At 50.2% G+C, this 22,003-nt stretch overlaps 1 protein-coding gene across 1 annotated transcript; it reads left to right on the top strand.

Annotated features, from left to right (window-relative positions):
* Nucleotides 1–491: 491 nt before the first annotated feature.
* Nucleotides 492–20,736, top strand: HHLA1 (HERV-H LTR-associating 1). The gene is made up of 14 exons (XM_036263849.1): nucleotides 492–570; nucleotides 1,665–1,724; nucleotides 4,501–4,559; nucleotides 5,300–5,378; nucleotides 5,815–5,898; nucleotides 5,990–6,073; nucleotides 6,628–6,711; nucleotides 8,331–8,387; nucleotides 8,483–8,569; nucleotides 13,267–13,335; nucleotides 13,656–13,730; nucleotides 15,667–15,823; nucleotides 18,716–18,798; nucleotides 20,693–20,736. Exons 1-14 carry the CDS (start codon nucleotides 492–494, stop codon nucleotides 20,734–20,736), a joined length of 1,101 nt encoding a protein of 366 aa, XP_036119742.1.
* The last annotated feature ends 1,267 nt before the right edge of the window (nucleotides 20,737–22,003 follow it).

The following is a 22,003-nucleotide window of genomic DNA, read 5'->3' as shown; positions in this document are numbered from 1 at the left end:
GCCAAACCGGCCAGGGCTTTGGTTTTTTTTTTTATCCTCACCCGAGAACAGTTTTCCATTTTTTGTTCAGATAGAGTGGGAGGGAAAGAGAGGAAGAGGGAGAGAGAGAAACATCGACGTGAAAGGGACACATCGAGTGGCTGCCACCCACACAACCCAACCAGGGCCGGGAACAAATTGCAACCAAGGTAGGTGCCCTTAGCGGGAACCGAACCTGGGTCTCTCTGGACCGCAGGCTGATGCTCTAACCACTGAGCCAAACCGGCCAGGGCAAGAAATCAACTTTTGTTGTTGAATTAAGCCAATGAGATCATGGAGTTAATTTGTTACCTCCACAGAACCTAACTTATCCTAACGATACAGAGCCTTTACAGAACATATTTCTAATGATGCCCCATGCAGGGTTCCCAAGGATATTTTGAATCAGTGTGGACAGTGATCCAGCCTGTTTTCTCCAATGTTTGTTTCCAGGTGGGCAGGATATCACGAACATGCCGGGCTTCCTGGTACACGGTGCTCCGGCGAGGCTGTGCGTGGGCCTTGCGTGTGTTCTGTCCCTTTGGAACACAGGTGGGTCTGGTCGGAGTTCAAGAAGTGTCTGTTCTATACACTGAGTGTGGCTATTCCTTGTGCTTCAGAGACTGGCAGCAGCCATCATTTCAGGCCAGAATCCTAAACGAGTGTGACAAAACTGGCAATGAAAGTCTCCATTCCTGGCTTTGTCCCTTGACTTTTTGCAAGTGAGTGCCATTCATGCAGCAGAATTGTGCTCACCTTCACTGTTGCCACCCTCGTCCACACCATCACCTTCTCTCTCCTGGACCTCTGTATCAACTCCCTGCTTCTCCTCTTGTCTCTCCACGATCCATTCTCCACTCACCAGCCTGACTGGTCTTTTTACCAGTCTCATTATGTGACCTTCCAAGTTCCTCTCTCATTTCCACGCCCTCCCAAAGGATCCATTGACTCTCTACTTCTTTTGGATAGTATTCCAAGTCCTTTACCTTATCGATATGACCCTGCCCATCTCGTCACGACCACCTCCTGGTCCCTGTGTTCCATCACAGTTGGCCTCTGTCACTTCTTTACAGTCATATTCATGCCCCTCTCAGCCCCTGGCACATGCTAGCTGTACACTGAATAACCCCACAGCCAGCTAACCTACTAAAATACCATTCAACCTTCAGATCTCAGCTGAATGCCACCTCCCAGGGGAAGGTTTCAGGTCACTGAGATGGTATCTGGCTGTTATACGCTCTCAAAGTGCCCTTCAAAGTATCTAACATTGTTCGTAATAATATCCTGAGTTTTTATTTTCTTGACTTCTGCCTTCCCACCTAGAATATGAGCTCCATAATGATGGAGTCTGAATCCATTTATCATCATACTATCTTGGCATCTAACACACACAATGCCTATTGAAGTCTAGGTGCTGAATAACATTATCAATCATTACTATTATCCTAGTTGGTCCATAAATACATGTATGATGACTAAATGATTGCAGGAATGAACGAACTGTGTGTGGGATTTTCAGCAAGTTGCTTCACCATTCCAGCTCATAATTTTCTCATCTTTAACATGAGCACTTCGGATTAATTCTCTCTGAGGTCATGTCTAGGTTATAATTTTTCTGATGAAAACTTCTTTATTTTTTATTTTAGTGTCCGCTTTTAAAGGAGAAGGCAAGAAGGAAAAGGTCACGACCTTCCTACCCACAACAGGTAAATGGGCAAGTGCTCCTCCCTAGCTCACTCTGTCTTGGGCAAATTCCTTGGCTCCTTTGAGCCTCACTTTCTCCATCTGTAAAATGGGGATTGTATCTATATCTCAAGCTCTAACAGTCATAGTTACAGTTTTATGAGTTGTTCGTTGCTTTATGGTCCATGGAACTCCTGGATTCTTGAGATCTTATAAACCCACAAAGACTGTACCACGCTATTAGCGATGGGAGGTTTCATAATGGGAGGTATTGTTATATGCCGCCATCATCACCCTGGTCATAATTTCATCTTTCTTTGTTTTTTTTTTTTTTTTCCTTTTTGATGGTCTGGAATTGGCCGGGCAGCAAGATGGGGGATGCGTTCCGACATAAAGGACACTTAGGAGTCAGGGCTGGGCTCTGTTCCTCAGTTTTTGCTAAACACACAGGGTAATTTTTTGTATGCCTTTGCTTCTGGGAAGTGAGATAGGGATTAGTCTTTTTTTATTTTATTTTATTCACTTGTAATTAGTACAGTCCTGTGGTTCAAAATGCCAAGGGTACAAAGCGTATAAAGTGAAAGGCTCCCCCAGCCCACCCCTCCCTGCCCCCCAGAGCAGCAGTTGCCCGGTTTCTTGGGTCTAAGCAGACCCGTCTCGGTACATATCTCCCCTATTGGAGCCTCCAGTGTTCTCCTGTTTCAGTGATAACAAGTGTTCTGCTCTACAGGTAATCAAAGGAGAACAGGTGATAAAAACACAAAGCATAAATAAGTTTGAAAAAATGCCAATACTTTCTATTTTAAAGTTACTACAATGATGGTCTTTTTATCCAAAAAGAGAGCAATAGTTTTAGATGATCTGTCTAAAAATGTATTTGGAAAAATGCTTCTGTCTAGCATCGTGTTCAAAAATCCCTGCTTCAGGGGTGTTTGATTCACACTTCAAATATTGTTACCAAAGTCCACCCACGTGTTTGTAAGTATAAATATTTTGGGGGGAGAAAGAACGATGCTTCCGAAAAGTTCTTAGTTAGAAAGATGGCGCAGGGCCCGTCATTCTGGCTGGACAGGTGTCGGGGTCCTGCAAGCCCAGCAGCTGGAGCATCCCCATAGCCCGGAGATCCCGACCCCAGGGGACCTAGCCCCTCCCCTGTGTGGGGACTCTGCTCCCCAACCAGGGACCAGCCAGGCTGCTCAGTGCCTCCCGAAGGCTCCGCGGGGCTGCTGCGGCGCCCAGGGCTCAGGCGGGTGTCACTCCGCCGCCGCGAGGGGGAGCCGGACTCTCCAGCCGAAGACGAGCCGTCTGCAAGCTCTCGCCGGCTTGACCGTGTGTCACAGCCTCCTTTCGTTGTGACATAACCAGCACGCCCCCCTCCACAGCCGTATTGTAGGGCCGGGGATCCATAGCGCCCACCTACCCCTAATCCCAAACTCCGATATTTAATCAAAAAGCCTGATGAAAGGCCACAGTGGCTGGACCTGATTTCGACAGGGTCCTTGGAAGGCAGGGGACCACCTAAGTGCCCGTTCACAGAGGAATGGAGAGAGAGGGTGGTATTCGCACACCGTGGACTATTACTCAGCCCGAAACAAGAAAGCAATGTGCGTGCACCTGGCGGGCCCTGAGCCGAGTGAAGTAAGTCAGACACAGAAGGACAAACACCGCGGAGATTACTTCTAGGAGGAATGGGAAACAGTCAAACTCGTGGGAGCAGAAAGAGGAAAGGTGACTGCAGGGCTGAGGGACGGGAACAGGGCCACCAGCCAGCTGTGGGAGTCAGGGTCATTGCTCCCCTTTCCGGGCCTCGGGTTCCCCGCCCATCCGAGGGAGTGTGGCCGGCTGGCTTGGAGGGATGTTCTATTGTGTGAGGTGTCACGGGAACTTGTATTGCAGTGCTGGGAAGCGGAGACACTGAGAAGGGAAGAGCTGGGGCTGTCCTCGCTGCCACAGGTACGTGGGTCCCGCTGTGTCACTGCCACTCGGGAACACACCTCTCGGCCTCTCCGGGCCTTGGTGTGTCCATCTGTGGAATGGGCATAAAGCACTTTCTCCGCGGGAAGGCGCCATAAAAACAGTCATTGCAGCTAGAGCGGCAACAAACGCTGCATGGCGTCCCACCCAAAAGAGTGACTCCTTCAGATCTCGGCTTGACGTCACTTGCACGAGGGCCTTGTCCATCCACCCCCCGACCAGCTTAGAGCCCTGACGAGGTGCTCACATCATTGTTCCCTACTGGATGACCCTCACGTGCAATTACATGTGACTCCCCCTCCTCCCACCCGACCCGCAGAGGTGGAGGCCTGGTCCTTCCCCTTGACCTCTTTACGGCCAACACCTAGCCCAGTGCTTGACCCCCAGTGGGTATTTGTTGAATGAATAAAGAATGACGGAAGGCCATTGGCATTTCAAAATTTCCTTTGACATTTTCTTCTCTGAGGCCACGAACTTTGCCGCGTGATATTTCAGAAGGGCCAGGGCTCGGTTGCACAAATTTAGACAAGTTTCTTTTTCTCTCTGCGTCCTCGTTTCCCGACCTAGTAAAGGGGTGGGGTCGATGAGCCCCCCGCATTGGAATCACCTGCCTGTTTATAAAAATGTGCATTTCAAGACCACACGTGGTCCAAGGACACGAGAATCCCGAGCAGGGACTTGTATCTGCCTTTTCACATTGTCCCCAGTGATTGTCACGGTCACAGGCCTGAGGACCAAGCAGTGGAGGCCTCCCAGGCCTCTCCAGCAACGTGGGGCCAGGGCTGGAGGCTCCCATTTCTCCCCTGAAGCCTTTTCTCTTCCCAATGTCTGGTCTTAGAGGGGAGGAGAGGAAGGAAGGGGGGGTGGCTTTCTGGACACCACAGGTGAGTCCCCCTCCATCCCCGAGGGTTCCATGGGTGGCCTGGGCTACTGAGAAAACTCCCCTGCTTCTCTGGACCCTACTCCACCCCCACAGCGGGGTAACAGCATCTCCCCAATCTTCACATCGCTTTAGCCACGACGTTATCTGATCATTAAGTAAAAGTCCTTGTTTTCACAGCTGGAAGAAGGCACATTTTAACCCACCAGCCTCTCTCCACCCAGCCGCACACTACCAATATCTGGGTAGTGACTGATATTGATTGATTGATTGATTGATTGATTGATTTTGGTTCCGATATCTGGGCCACATCCCAGTCCTGTTAAAACTGAATCTCTGCGGATGGAGCCCAAGCGTCGGAACTGTGGTATGAAAAACAAATCTCTCCAGTGACGCCAGTGCCCAGCAGCATCTGAGATTCTCTGTCCTCTGGTGGTTCCTTCCAAATCCAGTGTGTGGGGAGCTTGGCCCGTTGCCTCCAGCTTCTCATTGTACATATAGAAGCATTTCCCGCCGATCTCTCCTCTCCCCAGTGCAGAGATAAAACAGTCTCTAAAACAGCGTTCCTTGTGCTGCACCCTGACTTCGCCTCTCTACTCTAGCTGGTCACAGTGTATGCTGTCGGCCGCCCCTGCCGGGCACTTAGCACTCTTGGTGCATGGGAGGGGCGGGGCAGCTCAGTAACTGTCCACAGGAGGCACATCGGCAGAACCCTGGAAATGAGAGACGATTTCTCTTCCAGAGCTGCCTGCGAGGCTGGTCGATCTGTCCGCACTTAACCTGACAGAGGTGGTGAACGGGATGCTGAGCAGAGCTTTGAAAGGTAACCTTTTCTTAAGAGCACAATCCAGGCACCTTTGGGCCTTGGACCAGCTTCGCGTCTAGACTCTCTGTGACCCGGGTTCCCTGTGTTCTGAGTGGGGGTGTGTTGTCCTGCCTGTCTCACGACCAGGAGGGCACAGCCCAGGGAGGCAGGCTTGTCCTGAGAGCGAGCTGTGTTCCGGCCACGCCGCAGCGCCGGCATTTCTCGGCGTCACTGTGGAGAGAATGCAGGGGCTCAGGGGGGTCAGGAAGGATGGCCCAGTGACCTGTGTGTTTGCACTTTTTGATTTGCTTTTACTATTTTCGAAATGTATTCATTGTTTCATTACGTGTTTGTTGTATTATTTATTTCTAGTCTCTGTTTACAAATTTGTTGTTATTTATTTATTATTGTTAGTAGGCATTTGTCTGCTTCTTTGTTTCGATGTCGTTGGCAGATAGCAAGAAATTCTTCTCCCTGCTCAGCATCACTTCCTATAGTTCCTTCGCCTTCCACAAGTTTTCTGTGGCCATTTACAACAGTAAGTGCCCCTTGGTGACGAGGATGGGGAGCGGTGGGCCCCGGGGTGGGCTGTGTGGCAGGACTGCTGAGTGGACCGGTTCTCTTCCCAGTTTCCAACCTGAAGGCGGTGGACCAGGCCAAGTTCCCCACGCGGTACTGCTACTGCTTGAGCAATCGGACCAATGGCCTCTCAGGTGGGCGGGGTGACCCATGGCGCTTGCGCTCTCTCAGACAAGTTCGAATTAATTTTTTCTTCTTAGCGTAAGATAGGAAAATGCAGTGATATCTATCACACTTAAATATGAGCAGGTAAGCCAGGGCAGAGAGTCGTGGGAAGTGAGCTTAGAATTGTGGGGTGAGCCAAGAAGGGTATTGCAGAGTAGGTAGAAGTTTATAGGATAGCAGGGAAAACCAATCAGAAAAACCGTTATTTATCAATATGGACTTACACAGCTGTTTGGGGTTGGCAGAAAGGATTTAGGGGGAGAGGACAATGGGGGAGAAAGGGAGTTATAATGATGTGTCCAAAAGTTTTCTGCCTACTTGAAATTAAGACTTAAAAAAATAATAATTAGTGGTATTTTTCTATATGATTGTTTATATTCCTCAAATCACTGAACTGAATCACTGAACTAATCACTGCACTAATCTACTCTGACATATCCCAGTGCAATATATACTTTCTTTCTCAGGTCTCTGAAATTTAAATCAAGTCTCAAAAACGTAAACCTCCTCATCTGTCTTGCAGACTTCACAGCCCTGCTGGTGGACGTCATTGGGAACTCTACCAGCTACCTCACGGAGATTTTCAAGTCTACCTCCATCCTCTCGGGTGTGTTTACCCTGCAAACGCTAGGCAAATCTGAGATTTGGTATCTTCCATGGAGTATATTCAAACCCAGTGGACTGCCAACCCCTACCCCAGGCCAGGCTGTCAGCAACGTTAGCATAAGTTTTATTTAGACCGTCAGTGTGTCCACTTTTACCACCTGTATCAGAAGGTTCCACCTTCCCATCAGAGCTTTTCCTGGTGTCCTGAACATTGGAGGGAGAATCCAAGACTCCTAGTTGGAGGAAATCTAGGCAGACTCAAGAAAACAGCTTCTGATGGACAGCTATGCCCCCATTTTAAAGATGAGAAAACTGAGGTTCACAGAGGTTCAATATGTTGCTCAAGGTGGTTCAGAATTCAGTTTGAGATCTACATGGAGCCCAAGCCCATGTCTGACGTACAACTGAGAAAGACGTGCCTCATTTATAAGGTGGCTTCATATACCCTCTAGGCGATTCCCCTGGGGACCCACTTTGCAAAGCACAGATCTGTTTAACAGCCCAACACTTGGCCTCATCAGAAGAATGGTTTGCTACACTGTGGAGAAACTACTGTTTTAGAAAAAGGGAGATAGGGAGGAAGAGAAACAATAGTAGGTGTCATTAGGCAGCAGGGAGTTTTCTAAGGGTTCGAATCTAAGAGCTGACCGTGTATTCCCTCAGGCCTCCTCACCACCCTTGCTGGGGAGCTGCTGTATTTATCACCACTTGACAGGCGAGGAAACTGTGGCCCAGGGAGGTTAAATATCCTGCCCAAGGTCATTCTGCAGAGAGAGAATTCTGACCCCGGAGCTCTGGGTCTGAAGGTCATGCTCTTGGTCACTATGCTAATTCATATGATGATAGTAGCACATGAGCAACAACAATAATTAGTATTATAACTCTTTATTGAGCCCTTCTATCTGCCAGGCACCATACTTAGAGCTTCATGCCCATCTCACGGGACCATCACAGCCATCCTCCCAGGGACATGTGACCACACATCCACAGTCCCTCCAGGGGCAAGTATATTTAGGGATTCAGACGTTCTCAGACCTTTGAAAGTCTAACAGGGCGTCTGCACCATCCGAGGTAGCACCATCTGGGACCTGCAGGAGCATTCAGGGCAGCCTGCTGCCATCGGAGACACCTGTATTCACTTAGCAGAAGGGCTGGCCCTTCACACCATGCGGGAAAGATAGACTGTGGTGAGCTTCACACCCGGCGCGTCAGGTTTGGCCACCAAATGAGTTTTCGTACCAAAATGACACAAAACTCCCCCTCTTACAGAGATTTGGGGATTTGGAAATTGCAAATGAGGAACTGTGGGATGAGAATTTTACTATTTTCAAGATGGGTAAACTGAGTCCTAGAGAGGTCAAGCAGCTCACCCTTGTCCGCGTAGCTAGTAAGTGGCAGAGCTGATGTAGGCGGGAAGCGGACCCCAGAGGGTATACCCTTAGCCGTTACCTGATACTGCATCCCACCCCCAAGCCCCAGAAAATCAAGGCAGCCTTCAAAGTAAATAGTCAGCCTTATTTTCCCACAGCACCCTGCGCTAGGCCTTTCTGGCTTAATTTTCATTTCGGCTGAAGACTTCACAGCTCCAGAGCCGCTCAGTCTTGTGTGGTTGCCTTACAGTGAGTCAGAGGAATGACTCCGACTGCGTCTTCATCTGCGTGATGACGGGACAGTCAGGTGAGCCCCAGCCAGCCCTGGCCAGCCTCTGACTGGGAACAACGCAGCCGCCGGCAGGTGGGCCCAGATGGAACCGGTGGGGGGGATCTTTGCAGGAAGGAACCTTTCTGACTTCTGGGAGATGGCGGAGAAATCGCCGGTTGTCAATTACACGTTTACCAGCAGCCTGTCTGGTGTTCCGGGTGAGTAAACCTCCCAACTCCGCTCTAGTCTCCAGACTATCTATCTATCTATCTATCATCTATCTATCTATCTATCTATCTATCTATCTATCTATCTATATTTATATTTATTTATTTATTTTTGCAAAAGATCTGGCAGCCCTGGATCTCCCCCCCCCCCCGCCCATGGCAACACGCGCCTGGTGTTGAGTAGCTGCCCCACCCCTCCCACTCCCAAAGGGAAAGGGGGGCGGGGGAGGCATGAGAGGGCGAAGGGGGATAAATGGTGACGGCAGAGACATGACTTGGGGTGGTGAACACTCAATACAATGCACAAGTGACGTACTACATCTCAAACCTATATAATTTAATTAACCAATGTAACTCCAATAAATTCAATGAGGAAACAAAACAAAACACACATGTCCTCCATATTCCCTTAGACAGCCGTAGATAACATGACAGGCAACAGCTGGGCGGGACAATTTTGCAACAGGCAGCTACTATCATGAGAGACAGACCTCATGGTGAGAGGCAGCTCCAGGGGCCGGACCCTAAGGGGGAAATACAAGATGGTCTCCGACGGGGAAAAGAAGGGCCAGGCAGCAGGGAAGAAGGGTGGGAAAAGGAATCACCGTCATTAACTAGAGAAGTCCTTAGTACAGTAGCCATCATGATGCACAAAACTAGAACCTTACGATATCATAAAGATGTGGTTGCTGGTGGCAGGAGAAATGGTCACATACCTAGCAGGGTCCTAGCAGAAGTGCTGGCTTTATGTAGGAAAAGCTACAAAACTCGAGCGGAGGTAACAGAAGCATAATGAAATACATGAAGCAATACACCGTTTTCTGAATAAGAAATCTGAATATTTTGACGATGATGCTGTTCTCAACTTATAGGTTTAAAACCCTCCCTGAGGATTCGTTCTGTAAAACTTGAAAACATGAGTTTTAATTCCTACCATGGGAATGAACAAATGAGAATCCCCAGCAGCTCTTTGACAGACCAATGAGGGACGATTTGTCTTAATGACAACCCTGCGATACTGTAGGGTATTATCGTTATTATCTCCATTTCAATGATAAAACTAGAGTTCAGTAACTCGCCCCCAAGTTAGGAAGCAGGAGCAGAATTCACCTCTCCAGGTCCCCTCACCTCAACCCCATAACCTTTCCACTGTGACACATGCTTAGAGATAATGTTGAGAGAGTCCACTGTTCCAAAAACACATCCCAGCTGATGGCTTGGGTGTCTCAGGGATTTGGAGATTTTTTAAAAATTAGTAGTTAGGAAAATAACATTTAGTTTGGTCCATTTATTCCAGCTCTTGGTAATATTTAAGTGCCTAGATTGTCTATATTATGCATGCACATTGATTTACCCTGTGATTACATTTCAGTATCTTATCAATTTTACATCCAAATCAAAGTGGTCAAGCATCTAAATGCCCTGTCACTGCCCCTCGTGCAGCTGCCAGGACGGTGGCCGGAACTCCATGGGCGACAGCCAGCAGACAGGCCTGGGCTCCCACACGGCCTGTGCCCTGGGCTCAGACCACTGGTGAGGAAACAGCTGGGGGGCCCCCCTGGGAAACACTCTCCTCCACAGTGGTGTCCCTGGCAGAGGCCGAGGACTCCGGGACGGACACTGGGACCACAGGGAGCCCTTCGGAGCCTCCTGCGGGGACACACGGCAGCCCATCCCAGACCAGACCAGCCTCAGGTAAGAGGGCATGTTCTCTCCCAAGTCCCCCACATTCGAACTAAATTGAGCGTTGTCTGATTTTAAAACCTTTTCTAAATTTCGAGACTATAATACACACACAGAGCAGGGATGAAGCATGAGTTAGCAACACAATTAAAAACTCGAAGTGAACTCTGTCTTCCTTTCTTCACCCCATCCCTTTCTTCCCACCTTTGAATGAACAAGTGAGTGAATGGATGAAAACTCCCTCTTCCCTCTGTTAGGTACCCTCCTCCAACTTTCTCTCCTTCCCCCTTTTCACTGTCATTAACCAAGAGGCCACCAGAAGCCAACAGTGTTCACTCCAGACAATTCAGCTGTCTTTTTGGCATAGTATTAATATAAATTAATGTTGTTATGTTAACTACATATCCATCATGTATACGCAGTATAGTATAGCATACACATTAATTACATCCATAAATATAATTAGTATTAATATATAATCATGTAATATGGAGAAGGTCTAAGCTCTAAAAGTCACTTAAAAAATTATCAAGTGTGATTCTACTCTAGCATGTATATGCATTTATGTGTGTGTGCGTGTGTGTGTAATAAAAATACATAGAAAATAGAACATAAAAGAAAACTAAAAAGAAATTCATAACTTATTAACCAATGCTGTGAATTTTTCATTTTTTCTAATCCTATAATTAGATCAAAAAACATTTACTTATTTTAAAAATCACTTCCTCTGATACCTGCAGCCAGAGGCCCTCCTTCCATGCGCACCAGTTAATGGATGGTTACAGTGATCATTGCTGGGCTGTTAGTGTCCATGAACTTGGCCTCCTCTCCTGTGGGCCTTCCTCTCCTCAAGGGTCTGTTCCTTAAGCTCCCGCCCTCTGGAACACAGTAGGCTTCCTTACAGTGTGTCTATCTCCCGTCCCCTGGAACACAGTAGGCTTCCTTAACAGTGTGTTTATCTCCCGTCCCCTGGAACACAGTAGGCTTCCTTAACAGTGTGTTTATCTCCCGTCCCCTGGAACACAGTAGGCTTCCTTACAGTGTGTTTATCTCCCGTCCCCTGGAACACAGTAGGCTTCCTTACAGTGTGTCTATCTCCCGCCCCCTGGAACACAGTAGGCTTCCTTACAGTGTGTTTATCTCCCGTCCCCTGGAACACAGTAGGCTTCCTTACAGTGTGTTTATCTCCCGTCCCCTGGAACACAGTAGGCTTCCTTAACAGTGTGTTTATCTCCCGTCCCCTGGAACACAGTAGGCTTCCTTACAGTGTGTTTATCTCCCGTCCCCTGGAACACAGTAGGGCTTCCTTACAGTGTGTATATCTCCCGCCCCCTGGAACACAGTAGGGCTTCCTTACAGTGTGTTTATCTCCCGTCCCCTGGAACACAGTAGGCTTCCTTAACAGTGTGTTTATCTCCCGTCCCCTGGAACACAGTAGGCTTCCTTAACAGTGTGTTTATCTCCCGTCCCCTGGAACACAGTAGGCTTCCTTAACAGTGTGTTTATCTCCCGCCCCCTGGAACACAGTAGGCTTCCTTACAGTGTGTCTATCTCCCGTCCCCTGGAACACAGTAGGCTTCCTTACAGTGTGTTTATCTCCCGCCCCCTGGAACACAGTAGGCTTCCTTACAGTGTGTTTATCTCCCGTCCCCTGGAACACAGTAGGCTTCCTTACAGTGTGTTTATCTCCCGTCCCCTGGAACACAGTAGGCTTCCTTACAGTGTGTCTATCTCCCGTCCCCTGGAACACAGTAGGCTTCCTTACAGTGTGTCTATCTCCCGTCCCCTGGAACACAGTAGGCTTCCTTACAGTGTGTCTATCTCCCGTCCCCTGGAACACAGTAGGCTTCCTTACAGTGTGTTTATCTCCCGCCCCCTGGAACACAGTAGGCTTCCTTACAGTGTGTTTATCTCCCGTCCCCTGGAACACAGTAGGCTTCCTTACAGTGTGTCTATCTCCCGTCCCCTGGAACACAGTAGGCTTCCTTACAGTGTGTCTATCTCCCGCCCCCTGGAACACAGTAGGCTTCCTTACAGTGTGTTTATCTCCCGTCCCCTGGAACACAGTAGGCTTCCTTACAGTGTGTCTATCTCCCGTCCCCTGGAACACAGTAGGCTTCCTTACAGTGTGTTTATCTCCCGCCCCCTGGAACACAGTAGGCTTCCTTACAGTGTGTTTATCTCCCGCCCCCTGGAACACAGTAGGCTTCCTTAACAGTGTGTTTATCTCCCGCCCCCTGGAACACAGTAGGCTTCCTTACAGTGTGTTTATCTCCCGCCCCCTGGAACACAGTAGGCTTCCTTACAGTGTGTCTATCTCCCGTCCCCTGGAACACAGTAGGCTTCCTTAATAGTGTGTTTATCTCCCGCCCCCTGGAACACAGTAGGCTTCCTTAATAGTGTGTTTATCTCCCGCCCCCTGGAACACAGTAGGCTTCCTTAACAATGTATTTATCTCCCGTCCCCTGGAACACAGTAGGCTTCCTTACAGTGTGTTTTTTCTCTGCCTTATTCCCTATAAAGAGGCTACTTATCTAGTTTTTCCAAAGACCAGAATCTTGACAGCAAGGGTCATACCCCGGGGCCCTTTACCCAGGACTTTATAGTCAACGGAATTGTCGCAGTGAGCCGTGCTCTGTCATGAACACAGGCTTGATGCGGTGGCGGTGGGGTGGATGTGTGCCAAGGCTCAGGTGAATGAGAACGTACCATTTTCTCTTTGCCGAGGAGCCCGTGCTTGGACACTGCCTGGGCTAAACCCGTGGTCGGTTTTAGCGGGTTTCCAACGGCACTGTCACACTGTATCAGTTCCGTTGGGACGTGCCATTTCCTCTCCCCACTGGGCGCGCCTCCTCCGTGGGTCCACCTTCCTCCTCCTTTCTGCACCCTCTGTACCTGGCTTGACAACCGACCTTGGATGCACAGGGCAGGACTGGGAGCCCGGGACCCCTGCTCCACTCAGGATCCTGAGACGGGCAGGTCACCTGTCTCTCCTCTCATCCCAGGAACACTCACCCCCAGCACACAGACTCCAAGTCCAACCAAGGCACCGGCCCCTAGACATCCACAGACAGGTAAGACGTGCTCTGGAAAGAGAAACCCAAACCCACCAGCAGGAAATAGCTTAGGGACAGGGCCGCGGCGGGGCGGGGTGCCAGTGGGCAGGCTGAGCTGGCTGTTGTACTCCGTTGGTTCTAGCAGGAGAACTAGGTTTGCTCTGCCGTTAAATTGCCCAGTGAGCTTGGATCGGTCACTTCTTTGCACTCTTTCTTGGCTTCAGTTTTCCCGTAGATTTCAAGAACTCTTTATCCTGGAGGTGCTATGATTCTCTGGTTGTGTGGGCAACCCAAGGCCACTTCGTTTGGATTTTTCACGCCATTCTTGCTCCCTGCAGGTGACCTCCCGTGGTCCTTTACCCCTGGAGAAGAGCCAGCCCTGGTCCCTGGAACCCACCAAGTTCAAGCTTCAAGTATGTACCAGCACCCTGTCGCCCCCCACTGCCCTTGTTTGTGTTGGATGAGGGTGTGCAGTACAATAAAAAGAGGTGTGTTTGAGCCTTTCGAGCCAGACTGCTGAGACTCAGATCCTACATCTACCAGTTACTGGTGAGGTGGCCCCAGCACCCGGCTTCCAGAATTCGGTGTCCTCAGCTGGAGAGCAAGAATAATAACAATTACTATGGGCACTAAAAATGTCCTTTTCCCCACAGGGTTGTGTAGGAAACCAGGTAATGTGCACGGAAGTGATCTGGAGCTAAAGAGCTCCATGTAATTTAATCCAGTGAACGTTTATCACGCGAACGCCTAGCGAGGACACGCTGTGTACTTTGCAAATGGACGTTGTTCTTCTAATGGGTGTGATGTTAGCGGAAGGAGAAGGAGTACTGAATGGCTGCAGAATGCAACCCCCCTTTTCTGGGTGCGATTTACTGTTTTTCCGTTGTAAAGGACACCCTGCCTCCCCCACACCCGCACACTGAATTCTCATGGACGTGTAGAGGAAACCCCTTCCCGGGCGGGGATCTGGGTTGGCAGAGGCTCAGGGCCTCCACGTTCTGAGGTTGGTGCTGTTGGAAATTCCCCTGCTGCTGGTATCTCCCTCTCCTCTTCCCGCTCCGCCAGTTTCCACAGGGGAGAAACCCACCCGCTGTGAGTCCCCAGAGCCGGCTGAGCCACCGGGCCCCTCCCGGCCCTGGCTGCCTTTCTACACTGGCTTCCTGAAGGTCCGCCGTCGTGTGTCAATAGGGCCTTATTAAGTTGCTGGGGCACGCACAGTCTCCCTTTCATGTCGCCCCAGATCTGCCCCCGCCCGCTCGCAGCCTGCAGTGAATGCCCTTCCGCACAAAGACGAGATTATGCTGCCCTAGGAAATCAGAGCCCCTTCGTCCCCCAGGGATTCAACAGAAACTGGCCAGCAGTGCAGAGGGGCAGCTGTCAGACTGCCTTTGAGGAAGCAAGGTGGCTGCGTCTGTATCTCTGTTGTCGCGTGCCACTGAGTCGGCTCCGACTCCTGGCGACCCCATGAGTGAGCGATGTCCCCGTGTCCTGTCTTCACAGCCCCGTGCGGCTCCTGTAGGCGCCTGCCGAGGACCCCACCCAGCTCCTGTCTGGTGTTCCCCTTTTCCTGCTGCCGTCAATTTTTCCCAGCATTAATATGTTTTCCAAAGAACCTTACCTTCTATATCTACCTGTATCTATATCTATATCCATATTTAAATCTATAGCTATATATCTATATTTACTTATATAGCTCTATCTATCTATCTATCTATCTACATCTATCCATCCATCCATCCATCCACCCACCCACCCACCCATTCCTCCATCCATCTAATGAGAAATATAAGTATAAAATAACAGGGTTTTGACATCTTCTAGTAAATTATTTTGCCTATTCACAAAGTATGCCACAAAGCTTTTGACATTCACCCATATCCAAAATATATAAAGTACTCATACAGCTCAAGTCAGTAATTTGTTGAGTTCCTACTGTGTGCCAGGCACTGGGTTAGTCCCAGTTTTGCATTTTCTTTCAGTGACTCTGCAGGGGAGGTGATGTTGTCTTTGGGAACTTTAGTGAGTTCTACCTACTAAAAAGTGGCTCAGTTTTGAGCCCAGATCTATCTGATTCCAAAGCCGGTTCAATGTTTTAGGTCTAGTTGAATATTGACCCTTCAGTAAAACCATCTCCGATCTCCTCCAGAACTGGACCCCAGTTGTCCTCCCTCCAGTCTCTCGGACCTGTCGCAGCAGCTGGGCTGGGGGTGGGGAAGCCACGCATGTTCACCTGTCTGTCTCCGAGCCACTGGAGATCAGGGCGGGACCATATTCACCCAGCGCAGTGTCTCAAAGGGACGATCCTTGTCAAGTTTCATTGACTTGCGTGGTCTGCGATTGTGTCCTTAGGGTGTCCTCAGCAGCTCCTCAGAGAAGGGCCGGTAACAGCCGCTCCTCCCCGCCTGGCCACCCAGAAACTCAACATTTGCCTGATGGAGCTGTGCCGATTTTTCCAGCAATGCCTCTGCGGGAACCAGAGGAGGGACCCCGGGACGGAGGCCGGGAGGTAACCAGGGCCGGGGGCTGCTTTTCCAGTGTTTTTTCACTGTCTATTCTGCATGGCTTCTCTGCAGGCCACGGGGACCAGGCATTAACTAAGCTACAGACAGGAAACAGGGACACCCCCAGGAACGGACTCTCCAGTGAGTTCTCTGCTAGACTGTCATCTTCTGGAGAGCCAGGGTGGAACCTCATTCATTTCTGGGTCCCTGGAACCAAGTGCAGAGCCGGTCATAATAAGTACAGTCACGTCAAGTCAATGGAATTGAATCGGACTGTCTCACATCTGGTGGAATGATTACAGAGGACTTTGGTCCTGGAGCCCGAATGCCCTCAGCCTGGTGAAATTTGCCAGAACATAATAATCATAGGATGTGTCCATCTAAATTCAGTTCTTTCATAAATCCTTAGCGGTCATTTTCAGGCCAAATGAAAAGGTTGTACAAAGAAAATTAGAAGGCAGACCCTGTTTTCTGTTAAGAAGGTCTAGGTGTGGACAGTTCCTGCCCTGGAATGCTGACAGACTAAGCTGCCTTCAGAAATTCCTTCTCGGCTGTAAACTCGGAGCCAAACCCTGTAGATAGATAGTTGTGCTCCGTGGTCTGAGGCCAGTCTCCCAGGTCGTCAATGTCAATGTTATTGTCAAAGTCTACTCATTGTGCCCTGGTCAGTTTGGCTCAGCGGTTAGAGCGTCGGCCTGCGGTCCGGAGAGACCCGGATTCGGTTCCCGCTAAGGGCGTGTACTTCGGTTGCAGTTTGTCCCCGGCCCTGGTTGGTCATGCGGGTGGCAGCCACTCGATGTGTCCCTTCACGTCAATGTTTCTCTCTCTCTCTCTTCCTTCCTCTCTCTCCCTCCCACTCTATCTGTAAAAAAAAAAAAAGTCTACTCATTGTGCCCCTCAGCTTTTCTGACCTGCTTTATCCGTGGGCTCTGAGCCTCTGGTCGGGTTTGCAGCTGGTTTCTCGTCACCACTTTCTGGCCTTGGTCTTGGATTCCTTCATGAGTGTGGCTGTTTCCTCCCCCCAGAGAAGGCAATAAGCAAGATCCACAGGCCCAAGGTGTTAGCAAGCAAGGTGAAGGTGCTACATTCATGTAGAAGGCTGGCAGCCTTCTTGCCTGTATTGCCAGGGTGTATGAGCAGGAGTTGAAATGAAATGAAATTATGCATTGAGTCATTTCTGCAACACCTGGGAAGCTGCACTCACGGTGGCTGATTGGTGAAGATACACGCGTGGTTGTCAGGGCCTTGCTCCCTTATCCACTCTCATTGCCAAGTTTGAACCCACCTCTAGCATCTTTGATACATTTTAGCTGTGACAACCAATTCCCAGTGGCCATGTCAGCTGTTGACCAAGCTTGACATGTGAAGGCTGTTGACCGAAGTTCTGAGATGTCACCTTGAGAGCATGAGGTCACACGCTAGCAGCAGAAGTAGCCCTGGCGGTGGTCATAATTCCACTGGACTCTGAGAGCCACTCTGTTTTTTCTCCAGTCTGCTCTGCATGCGTGGGTGGGGGTGGGGCTGGCTGGTACAGTCCCTGTCTCCGGAAAACCTTTCCAGCCGTTTCCTGTAGATTCATTCAAAGGAAGGTACTAGCAGAAGATTGGGGGACAGGAGAAAGGGGAAGTCAAGGCCTCCCTCCCCCTATTTCTACTTTAAACAATATTCCCCTGTTGGTTTGGTCTAACATCTTTGTCTGTTAGAATACTTCTAACCCCTGTATAATTAACTCCGACTATTAAATTCCCTCTCTAGAACCACCTGGGTTACGTTTCCTCCTAGCTGGGTCCCGACTCAGATCGTTTCATTGCCCAGGAGAAGGGCAGTGTGTTCCGGCATGGGCTGGGTTCCCTGCGTTAAAACCCAGCTCTGTCACTTGAGCAAATCCATTGATCTCCGGGCCTCAGTTTCCTTGGTTTTAAATTGAGGGTGATAGAACCTGGGAAATCTTTACAGAGAACTTTCTGGAGTGGTGAGTGGCTCCCCAGAGTCTGCTAGAATCGCGGAATGATGTCAATGGAAGAGAAATGAGAGAATGTTGTCCCCACACGGCTCATATAGCAGGTGAGGGATCGAAAAGGCAGTGAACCCAGAGTCCTACAGTGAGCGAGTCACCAGCCTGCCCCGAGAACCTCCATCCTGATAATGTCATCAGCGGTCTTCTCCCTGCGACTCTACGAAGCAATTGTGCGGATGCCAGCCGAGGGCAGGGGTCATTCTGCAAACATTTGCTGCGTTGTTAAGTGTAGCAGCACTACACTCTCACTGTGTCTCACACACGCATAGGGAGATGGACACCACCACTCACTGAGCGCGTGTCACAAGCCTGGCCCTGTTCAGGAACCTTGCAAACGTGCTCTCATTTAATCCCCACGAGGGTAGGTTCTATTACTGCTTCCCATTTAGAGATGGAATAGCTACAGCCCAGAGAATTAAGTCATCTGCCTGAGGTCACACACCCTAGTAAGTGTGGTGCTAGCACTAAAACAAGTCTTTCTGACTCCAAAATATAAGTGTTTCCCAATCATTTGGTCCCTCTCCTCCCACACACTGTAGAGATGGAGAGGGGGTCTCTTGCTCTGAAGAATTGCTCATTATGACTTAAAAAAATTTTTTATTGATATTTAGAGAGAGAGGAAGGGAGAGGGAGAGACTTAGAAACATCAATGAGAGGGAACATCGATTGGCCGCCTCCTGCATGTCCCCCTCCGCGGATTGGGCTCACAACCTGGGCATGTGCCCTGACCGGGAATCGAACCGGTGACTTCTTGGTGCCTGGGTCAATGCTCAACCACTGAGCCACACCGGCTAGGCCATTATGACTTTTTAAAATTCTGGTTGTCTCCTAACCACCACAAAAGATAATGATTGCTCTCAACTCTGACTTAAATCTTTAGGCACTGTCTTGAGTACTATTCCTGGTTTCTGAAAGGTGCGACATCCCTCTGTCAGAAGGCGAGGAGGCTGTCCCACTCACACAGTAAGTGCACAGCTGGCCAGTGTGCTCACTTGGCAACACATGCCTCTGTGAGAGTTCTGGAGCTCTGGGTGAGCTTCCTGCCGCAGCAGCAGCCCAGTAACTCATCGGCTCTTCACTCATTCTAGATAGAGAGAGTCTAGGGTGTTACTGACTCACCTGTACCTAACTGATGTTTGCAACAAAGTATTTTAAAAAAGCAGGAGTCAGCCAGACCAAACATTGTTGCTGCTTCTGTGCCTGACTTGATCCTTCCTCAGTCCCATGCAAACTAAAAATCCAAACAAAGAAGGAAAAGCCAAACAGAAGACAACCCCAAAGAAACACTCGAGTTCCTGACCACAGCAAATGTTTCCAACGGGTTCGAGAAGAAGGCAGCATGAGCCGCTGGCGTGGGGTGTGGACCTCTCCCCCTCGGCCTAACGGCGCCAGGGCCCCTGTGCGCTCAGGGATGCCAGGCTCCAGCCTTATTCTCCCTTCCTGCGGACAGAGTGGCCGAGCTGGTCTGTCTCGTCCGAAAGCCACGGTGCCAGCTGCCGGAACCATCTGGTCAAGGGTCTCCGCTTTCCTAAACGTCATGGAACTCGCCCTGGCCGGTTTGGCTCAGTGGTTGGAGCATCAGCCCATGAACCAAAGAGTCGCAGGTTCGATTCCAGTCAAGGGGACGCACCTAGGTTGTGATTCAGTCCCTGTCCCTGGTCAGGGTTGTGCGGGAAGCAGCCAGTTGATGTGTCTCTCTCACGTCGATGTTTCTCTCTCTCTCTCTCCCTCCCACTCTATCTGAACAAAAATGGAAAAATATTTTCTGGTGAGGATAAAAAAAAAAAGAAAAATTCAGCCACTCAATCCTTCCTTGTGGCTTTTAAGGAAATCAGATAAATACCATGGCAACCCTTCCTAGATGCTCCCTGTCCCCTCCCCACGCCACTATCGCTCCCTCCCCCGAGCTCCCATCTTACAGCCTCTATCTGAGCTTCACTTTCCCACTGACCGCTCAGCACCTCTCCTGAAATCAAGCTCTCGGCTCTGCTTTGTCTCCAGGAGGCTCCTTTGTTTATCTCCAGTCCCTGTTGCCCAGTACGTTCCTCCCTCTCAAACACATTCCCTTATTTCCTCTGCAAACCTATCTCCCCACCTGTCCGGTCTTCTCTTTCTATCATCAGCTTTTTCCCTGCGGCACAAAAGCCAAGCCCTGGGAGTGGGGCGTGGGGCTCAGGAGTCAACGGAGACGTTCCTTCAGCTGGTGCAGGAACTGGGGAATCTTGCCAGCTACTTATAATTCAATAGTTCCCCTTTTGTCCTTATCACATCAAATCGCCACACAAACAGATTACATCTGCTGAACAGCACAGTAATGCGTTTAGATTAGTTTTATGCAACCTGGGGAGATAAGGTAGGTACAACCAAGTATTAGAGAAACATCACTGAACAGAGAGAGGGAGCCGAGGGCTGCTGTTTCTTTTTATCCTCGGGTGAGGATATTTTTCTGTTTATCTTCAGATAGAGTGGGAGGGAGGGGGGGAGAGAGAAACATTGATGCGAGAGAGACATCGATTGGTTGCCTCCTGCACGATCCTGAGACCGCAACCAAGGTACGTGCCCTTGACCGGAATCGAACCCGAGACTCTGGTGTGCAGGCCGACGCTCTAACCACTGAGCAACCGACCAGGGCACGAGGGCTGCTTTTGACTGGACTTTGCTGCTAACAAGCAAGGGGGCCCCGCCCACATTCTTCCTCACTGTGCAGGGGCAGGGCTGACTGGGTAGCTCTGTCCAGGGCACTGCCACGCGCTTGCCCCCTGGGGGAGGCTGGTGCTGTCAGAATGTACTTCTCTGTGGCGTTTTCTTCTCAGTACTGGAGTTCCCTCTTGTAGTTTTTGTTTTTTGTTTTTTTCAGCCTTAAAACAAAGATGCCTTGAAAATATCTGCAAGTCTGTGTGAGGCCTTGAAAAAACAGTGGGACCTAACAGTAGATTGGGCGACATCTCTGCACCCGCCGGCTCAGCGGGCTGCATTGGCAGCGACCCCGGGCTCCAGCTGGGTCCTCGGGCACCGAAAGCCACATTTCTTTCCCTCCTGTGACTCTGTGCGATGCTGAAGGCCAAGGCCACCGTCAGAAGCCTCACAGTCGGTGCAGCCACGCCACCTCTGCCTGCCCGAGGTCCAGGACAACCATTGTTCAAAGAAACCCTTCAGTGGACTCTGTAAGGGCTCCGCTCCCCCTCGGTTTCAAGTGGGACGAGCCCTGGTTCTCCAGGAGGCTGGCAGACGGAACCGGCCCCGGGTTCGCAGCCAGGCTGACCTGAGAGCCAGGCATGGTCCCAGCACGTGGGCTGGGACAAACGCCTCCACCTCCATGCCACCGTGTGTCCTGTCTGTAAATTGGAGCTGTGGGGATGGTAAGCACAAAGTCCATAAAAAAGTCCTATCGTGGTATGTGATAGATAATACAGGTTAGTTCTCCTTGTTAAAATCTGGGAAGGTCACAGTTCTCAAGGGGACGATGAAGAGGAGGAGGAACTAAGACGTAATGAGCCCCACTATTCCCCACACACTTCACCTGGCTCACCTCGTGCTCACCATCCTAGTGGGACTGTCCCCTTGAAAGGATTCGGGAGCCGAGACTGAGCAGTGACGCTCAGTGTCCCCCAGGTAATGAGTCACCAGGCTGGCGCCGGAACCCAGGATATCTGGTTAAAAAGCCCCTTTCTGCTCTACCCTACAGCGGGGGCAGAAAATCCCTAAAGGAGAGAGGATCAAACCCCCAGGCCCGAGGCCAGGAACATATAAGAACCATCCCCGAGGTCTTCTTGCTGAAGGATTAACTAGACAAAGCCAGCCCTCTTCCTGCAGGAGAACCCATGTGACTCCCCCCATCTTTCATTTCCCAGAGTTCCCCTGACGACCCCGAGACGTAATCCCTGGGCCTCCAAGCCTTGGAGGTGGGTGAGGGGTGCAGAACAGGGGAGCCTTTGTTCTCTAATTAGAGCCTGGGTCTCCCTGAGGCTCAGGATGGGGCCTCTTACTGTGGAGCCTGCACCTGCTTGGATCAGCTTATGAGGCCTCACCCCGTCAGAGGCCGCCCACCTGTCGATGTTCATGAGAGGCTGTCCTCTTGATGAGAGGGGAGGGGGTCACATGACCTAGGGTGTTTCCTTGGGTATAAAGACCCGGTCCCCTTCTTGTTCAAAGCCGAGGATTATTCATC

Source organism: Molossus molossus, unplaced genomic scaffold (genome assembly GCF_014108415.1).
Source record: "Molossus molossus isolate mMolMol1 unplaced genomic scaffold, mMolMol1.p scaffold_m16_p_16, whole genome shotgun sequence".
Classification (NCBI taxonomy): domain Eukaryota; kingdom Metazoa; phylum Chordata; class Mammalia; order Chiroptera; family Molossidae; genus Molossus; species Molossus molossus.
This window is presented reverse-complemented; position numbering and strand designations above follow the sequence as displayed.

Coding starts and splice junctions, on each gene's coding strand:
- HHLA1 (XM_036263849.1), top strand. CDS start 492: ATGCCGGGCTTCCTGGTACACGGTGCTCCGGCGAGGCTGTGCGTGGGC. Junction 5,379..5,814: donor GCTGAGCAGAGCTTTGAAAG/GTAACCTTTTCT, acceptor TGTCGTTGGCAG/ATAGCAAGAAATTCTTCTCC. Junction 13,731..15,666: donor CCACCAAGTTCAAGCTTCAA/GTATGTACCAGC, acceptor TTGTGTCCTTAG/GGTGTCCTCAGCAGCTCCTC.